At 38.2% G+C, this 7,432-nt stretch overlaps 1 protein-coding gene across 2 annotated transcripts in view; it reads right to left on the reverse strand.

Moving 5' to 3' along the window:
- LOC136266180 (fibrillin-1-like) overlaps nt 1-5,119 on the reverse strand; it is a 72,127-nt gene extending 67,008 nt beyond the window's left edge. For both annotated transcript variants that reach the window (XM_066061177.1, XM_066061176.1), the window contains exons 1-3: nt 4,910-5,119; nt 2,632-2,763; nt 2,471-2,577 (exon numbers count right to left, since the gene is read on the reverse strand). In XM_066061177.1, coding sequence (XP_065917249.1) covers nt 2,471-2,577; nt 2,632-2,763; nt 4,910-5,001 — 331 coding nt within the window. In that variant the 5' untranslated portion in view covers nt 5,002-5,119. The remainder of the gene's footprint in view (nt 1-2,470; nt 2,578-2,631; nt 2,764-4,909) is intronic.
- Nucleotides 5,120-7,432: the final 2,313 nt, after the last annotated feature.

The following is a 7,432-nucleotide window of genomic DNA, read 5'->3' on the forward strand; positions in this document are numbered from 1 at the left end:
TCCAACCATTTTCTGTGAGTTTCTATTTAGCTGAATTTTCTACTAACTGACTGCCTGACTGATGCTTCCAGCCAAGCATAACTTGGCAATGGATAAGGCTATGTGTTTGAATTCTTTACTGTTAAATGTCACTTCATTCTGAGACATGCCTTTCACCAATTGCAGCATGTACAACACACATCATGGACTTACCTTTGTCCTCGTTTGTGTCACAGTTCTTTTTGCTATCAATGCAAGGTGTTGATTTGCAGTAGAGTGATATGCAATACTTTAAACACCCATATTTTTCATAGCAACCAGATTGACTACAGAAACACTTCTCCTACTGCATGCTCTTCTTTTGTAACACTGTGTAACAACCAGAGCATAGCTGAAAAAGAAGCACAATGGCACCTTTACCTTTCAGTAATAAATAGTTAGGGCAAATTAGACACAAAATTGAATTTATGGCATGTCTGGCACCATTTATGTGGTATATGTGTGGGTTTGTTAGTCATAATAATGTTATAAAGGAGTTACTAACAAACAAGTAGAAGGAAATAATTATTAGGAATTAGTTGGATTAGAGATAAAAAATGTAGTGAAACAAAGTAATGGCTAAAAAGTAGTGAAACAAGAGAGGCTGTCTATATATACTTGCAGACATAGTGGACATTTAATCTCTAACTCTGTACATGATTAAAAACTGAAGTACAGGGTTAATATACTAGTATACAGTATTTGCTAGTATAGACAACCTTTCTTGTTTTACTACCCTATAGCCATTCCCTTGTTGATTCCTACCTTATCCAACTTATACACTTTTTCCATCTACCTGATAGGTTTGAATGAAGGCTTTTAGCTGTGTACAATTATTCTTACATACACATATAGCTATGCTATTGTATGATTTATCATAAAGTATGATAGTACTATATATTAGGGATCATGAAGATTTGGGCTTTTCTGGCTAAAACTATTACCCCAAAAACCAGCTTCCAATGCCTTCATGGCATCTTTCCAGTGTTGATGAGATACAATCAAGCCCCAAACGGTAGTGAGAGGTACAGCCTACTAACAAAAATGTCCTTGCTGACAATAGTGAGATCACATAGTGATGCTCTGTAGTGGCTGGATTGATTGAAGGAGTACTTTTTGTATTGTTCTTCATTTGTAGCGCTGTGTAATATGCTGAACTTGGCTGAAAACAAAGCATAATGGCACTTAACATTCCAATAATAATTGATAGTTCAGTGGGGCATACTCAGATGCAACATTAGTAAGCACCGTTCTTCCTTTTGATGTGGTTGCACTGGTTCACCAATTATTATTATTATTATTATTATTGTCATTACTGTGTCTAAAAGTGTTAACAACACAGAACACAGATAGTCATACAACAAACACAGATACATAATCATACAAAAGTAATATGTTAGAAAAATGTAAACAAACAAGTAGAAGGAAAAATTAGGAATTTTAATGTTGGATTAGGGATCAAAAGGTAGGGAATAGAAACAAAAGAGGCAGTGGCAGTGGAAGGAGGGGCTAGAAGAGCTGGAGCCCACATGAGATGCAACAAGCATCGTTTGTTTATCCCACAAATCAACAGCTCTATTAGGAATAGCAATTTTTATTATCATTGAGCTGTAATCTGTACCCCCTACATTGATCATCTGTCACTTTTTAAATCTACTTTGTATTATACTGTATTAAATCTGCTTTTAAGTAATTGTATTGTTAACTGTTTTGCTTTTGTTCTTGTACTCATCATTTGCTTTTTGTTGCTGGTACTTGTGTTGTTTTGTTGTTGTATATAGCTGTATGCTTTATATATTGTAGGGCAATGCTGAAAACGGTTCATAGAACTGATGTAGTCACCTAATAGTAGTTAAATAAACTTTCAGATGAGAAGTGTAGAGCTCTTCCAATGAATACCTAGCATGAGTCACGGGTGTATTACTCGATGAAATATCGTCATAGTTTCCGAACTGGTAGTATATAGGAAAAGGATGCATTGTTCTGTGAATGCCATCACACTAGAAACCTGTGAGAAAGCCTAGGAATACAGGGAGTCAGAAACATGTAGCTGAAACATGAAGAATGCATTGTACATGTGTCTTACCTGAGTTTGCCAAACGTTCCACTGGTTTCAATCCCATATCACCTATTTTTCAAACTTTTCCATGCCCCCAGAACCCCTGCTTTACACACTGTTGTAATCACTGCTACCATGAACAGGTCTCAGCTTCCATGTCATCTCAAATAATTTTGAGCCCCAAAACTTTTTATCTTCCTCCACCTGCCTATACCTGCAGATTAAACGTCTACTAGTGTATCTGTAGGTACAGGCAGCCTCTCTTGTTTCTATTCCATTATTTCACTACTTTTTTTAATCCTAATCCAATTTTACAATACCTCATTTTTCCTTCTACTTGTATACTATATAGTTATGTAAAGCTGCAATAGCTATTATGCAAAAAACACATACCTTGACATGTTGGAGGATTTCCATCATAACCAGGACAGCAAATTGGCACAGATGTATAGTATACAGACCGACGGTAGTAAACATAAGATTGACTGTAGCTGGTTGCACTGTAAATTGAGATGTAATTAACAGTATATTAGCATACATTTATTAAACTTTACGAGGAGCCTGTGCATCGCCTCCGCCTCCTCCACCGGCGTCCACATTTGTATGTGTAATAGCTGGCTCGGTATTGAGTTCGATATGCAGTATTTGCACTCATTCGATATGAGGTCATACTTGTATAGCAAACACTGTAGTATGTTAAAAGATAAGATACATGCTATGCTTTTAACACTAATGCACTGGATTTTATGTCAGTATTGTGCATACTTACAAATAGGCAATTCATATTCTACTAAGGATACTACTTGAAAATTGGAATATTGTGACCTCAATTGCATCGATGTACGTAACCACAGTTGATGCTATAGTATGAGCAAAGCTCGAACTATAGTTAGTTCGCCATTCACCTGAGCCCCACCAAATATAGTCATATGAAAGAGTTGGACATGTGTTCATTCCCAATGGTTTTGTACTGGAACAGGCATGTTTTCATGCTGTAAACATGTTTGTGCACCTGAATTGTCCATACTAAATATATGGGATATTTTAAAAGCCTCAATGCTCACTTGTTCTTGCCTTATCAAAGTACTTTTTGGATAAACAATTCCAGCATTTAAAGAGCTTCACAACACTACTAAATGTTTTGGGCACCTCAAAGGTGACCAGAATAAACAGGTTTCACTGAAGAGTTTAGGGTCAAACACCAACTGCAAGGACCTACCAATACTCACAACAGATAACTTTAATGTCGATGATTACATCATCTTTGCTAGTAGTACCACAAGATCTGGAACCCACCCAAAGTTTGGACAACAACAGCAACTCAACATCTTTTTACTTCAACATAATTGCAAGACACTACTTACCAGTTAGACCCACCATTGCCTACCAACACTATTGCATCATATAACTGATTATTTCTGGACTCATTTCACGGACAATTTTAATTCTGAGAGAGCCTATTATGTATACAGTACCATGCATGCTTCTATGCCTGTGTTGTTGCTGTTCTAGAGAACCAATCCCCACAAACTTTAATCAATTGTGATTATTTGGTAGTAGTAATAGCTACAACTTTAGTGATAACCAATTAATTGTGATGATAATTGTTTTAGTTTGTATGTATGCATGTCTTCTCTGGCTGTGAGTACATGTTGTACACAGGCCATTAATGCAGGCTTGATAACCTGCATTGAAAATACAAGGTATGTAGCCTATATAACCTCCAACTTTTTAATTATGGTAATAAGTTGGTAAATTAAGGATACGATGCAGACTTATATATAGCTAGCTACACAAGCAGCTACAATGTCGGCATGCAGGCGTATCAAAGTTAAAGCCAGTGATGTTGTCAGAATGACTGTGATGCAAGAGTGATGTCAGTAGTGTAAGAGAGAAAACCATCATGATTATGATGATGTGTACAAAAATAAATACCGGTAAACTAAAGAAGAAAACTGCATATATGTGATCCTCGGACAGACATTTGACCACTTATCTGATCAAATGTGGGCATAGCAAGAAAATGCATACATACATACATATGTGACTGAATTTGACAAAACCCAGCTTTGACGCACAAAGCTTCGTTAGGAGATATGGCGATTTTAAGTAATCATTGTGTAATAACTTCCCAGTGCCTACAGCTGTGCAAACAAAATTTGCACCAAGTATGCATCTATTTACTAGCTATCACTGAGTGGGTGTATACATTTCTGATACCCAAAATTAGCCCTGTTTTGGGCAGCTTTTCTCGAGCTGGTAATAATATCACAGGTGGTAGTAATAGGGTGGTAGTAATAGGGTGGTAGTAATAGGGTGGTAGTAATAGGGTGGGGGGCGGTGGGTGGGCTTAATATAGGGGTATAAAATGAAGCAAGAAGACAATTGGAATCCAGAGGCCAAGTTTGGGCTCTCCATGGCCCTCCATGGCCCTCAATCACTCCAAATTGACTGAGAACACTGTTGGCGAGCTCTCTGTGAAGTCCCAGCTCACTACACACCATTATCACATAGCCATGGCCATTCAATGGCACCAATCTCCCACTCGTGGCTTTGACAGGGTGGGAAGAAAGCTGCCACAGAAACCAGACTTGCCAGTCCTGAAGGAAGTACAGTGTGGAATATGATAGTGTATTAGGCCAGCAATCCATTTCTGGTAAAAACGTAAGTTTGATTTTGTGTGTGTGTGGAAGCCTTCAAAATCCGGTCACATATATACAAAAGAAAAGGTAACACTATTGAGGACAACTAGACTGTACAATTCAATATATAGCTACACACATTAGCTACACTGTATATAGGCATCTGCTGGAACCTATATGCTATACTTACTTTCTTGTCTCTCCAGGCTGAGAATCAGCTTGATGTATTTCTAATGCGATGAAAATAATCAAAAGGAACGCTGTCGTGCTTTGCTGCCCCATCAGCTAACCGTACACCAAGATGATTCTGAACTGTAGGGTAGATAATAATACGTAGGTTTCCGATAGCTACACTCTCGGCTAAACTTTATAGGTTTCTCGCAATGTACGTATTAGTGCCAGTACGCTAGACGACACTCAGTTGCCGGCTAAATCTAAGTCGAAACTGAAACTCGTATGCTGCCATAATATAGGTTAAGCGGCATAGCTAGCTATTTACGTGATCAGGTGACTTATATTTCCGCATGAATTATTGTCAAGAACTAGTAACAATGATATTATTATGTAATGTGGTGTATCACGTGTATTTATGTCTCTTTTTAGTGCGCTTCTTTAAAAGTGTGAACGCGTGAAGTTGAAGTGATCGGCTGGCTTTCGAGTGGGTCGACCGTACTGAATCGTTTCGAACCTCGCCGAGTTCAATAGTTACTTCAGCTACTATCGATCACATTTGGTGCTTTACGACCAGGGATTCGGATGGATACTCTACAACGTGCCCGCGGGCTTCCAGACGTGGTGGGCGCTCCTTCGTGACGAAGCTCCTCACCAAGGCTCAGACGATCACAGAAACTTACGCCGACACTACCGAAACAGTTTCCACTGAAGACAAAGAAGGGATAGACTTAATCCTCAGCCAGCTCTCCGTGAATAAACACAATTATATATGTATGTGGACCTCAGCTAAGTTTAGTGACTTTGACAGACGCAATTTATAAATCTGCGCTACACATTTTGTGAATCGATAGCTAGCTAATTTGCGCAGTGTTGGCGCAATCTGTGAATTTGCGCAGTTTATAAATCGTAAATTCTAGGTACAGTGTAAAAGTCGCACGTGTATTTTACTTAATTACAGCAAAATACTTAATTACAACAAAAATACATTGAATTACACAGGCCTTTAATTAGGGCGAGGACAAGCTTAAGATTGCGAGATCGGATGCAAGATTGAGGACCAACTCGCTCTCGGACCAGCTGGATGAGCGAGATTGAGGGTCAACTGAATGATATTGGCGATGGCCATGAGCAATGTAAGTTTGTCCTCGCCCTAATTAAAGGCCTGTGTAATTCAATGTATTTTTTATTGTAATTAAGTATTTTGCTGTAATTGAGTAAAATACACGTGCGACTTTTACACTGTATCTAGCATTTACGAATTCTAATTGACAACCGCTGCTACCAAACGTTCAGGGATATCTTTTGCCATAGTTTTAGTTTATAATTGATGATTTTTGTGGCTGCAGAAGCGATGGAAATGGCTAGAAAGCGCGACACAATTCTTTGATGCTGCAGAAAATTTTGACGCTCGTTAGCTACCCAAATGGTGAGAAGTCTAGTGGGGTCTATTCTACGGAACGGAACGGAACGGAACGATATAGAGCAGCTCAGGTATTTCCGACCACCATGTACTTTCGGACGCAATATTTCCTAGAGGAGCAACAAGACTCGATCAATTATTACACTATTATGAAGACCTTTGACTATAACCTCCATATATAAAATATAAAAGGATTCGGTTATATTGTGTGGCTGCAGTGACCTCGGAAATCCACTGTCCAAAAAAGTCGATGCTCGGACAACGACATGGACGCTCGGACCCCACCCTATACACCCTTCCCATGTAACTTCAAAAGCTATTGTGTGGTAGTGATTGATAGAGCTAACCTTGAGCTACCCCACGATATAAGCAGATTAGATTTTTATTAACTGGTATTGTAGATAGCCGGTTTTTCCCAGAGGTGGTAACTTGATCAAACGTCGGACGCAAAAAAATCATTTTATTTTCGGACTTTTCATTTATTTGTGATAAATTTGATATTTTATGACTTTCAGTAAAGCATTAGCTTAAAAGGTTTTAAATGCAGCAATTTAAACACAGGTATAGGGTGTTTTTCGTCAGTTCTAGGTGGAAGAAGCCAAGCTACATATAGCTGTAGTATAGTACTTCTATACAAATTAGCTAAATAAGGCCATTCCTCTTACTCATTTTACATTTTGATATTATTAAAATCAATTTCAGATAGTGGAGGTCAGCAATAAGCTGCAACAGTGTGCAAAACCTCGATACCGCATATATGACTGTTCTATTAGAGTAGTTTATTGGTCGAGTGAATTTCACTTGTTAACTTTCGTGTTGTAAGCTCCTGTATTTTTCTAGAATCTGTTCTGGAACAAGTCATAGATGTTGGGTCATGCAAACACGAAAACCTGTAAAATTTAAACCAGCGAAATTCGCTCAAAATATAAACTACTCTAATAGAACAGTCATATACGCGGTAGTGAGGCTTCACACACTGTTGCAGTTTACTGCTGACCTCCACTACTTGAAATTGACTTAAATAATATCAAAAATGTCAAATGAGTAGAGAAGTGGCCTTATTTAGCTGATTTGTATATAGACGTACTATAATACAGCTATATGTAGCTTGGCTTCTTC

The sequence above is a fragment of the Dysidea avara genome, chromosome 9, assembly GCF_963678975.1.
Source record: "Dysidea avara chromosome 9, odDysAvar1.4, whole genome shotgun sequence".
Lineage (NCBI taxonomy): Eukaryota > Metazoa > Porifera > Demospongiae > Dictyoceratida > Dysideidae > Dysidea > Dysidea avara.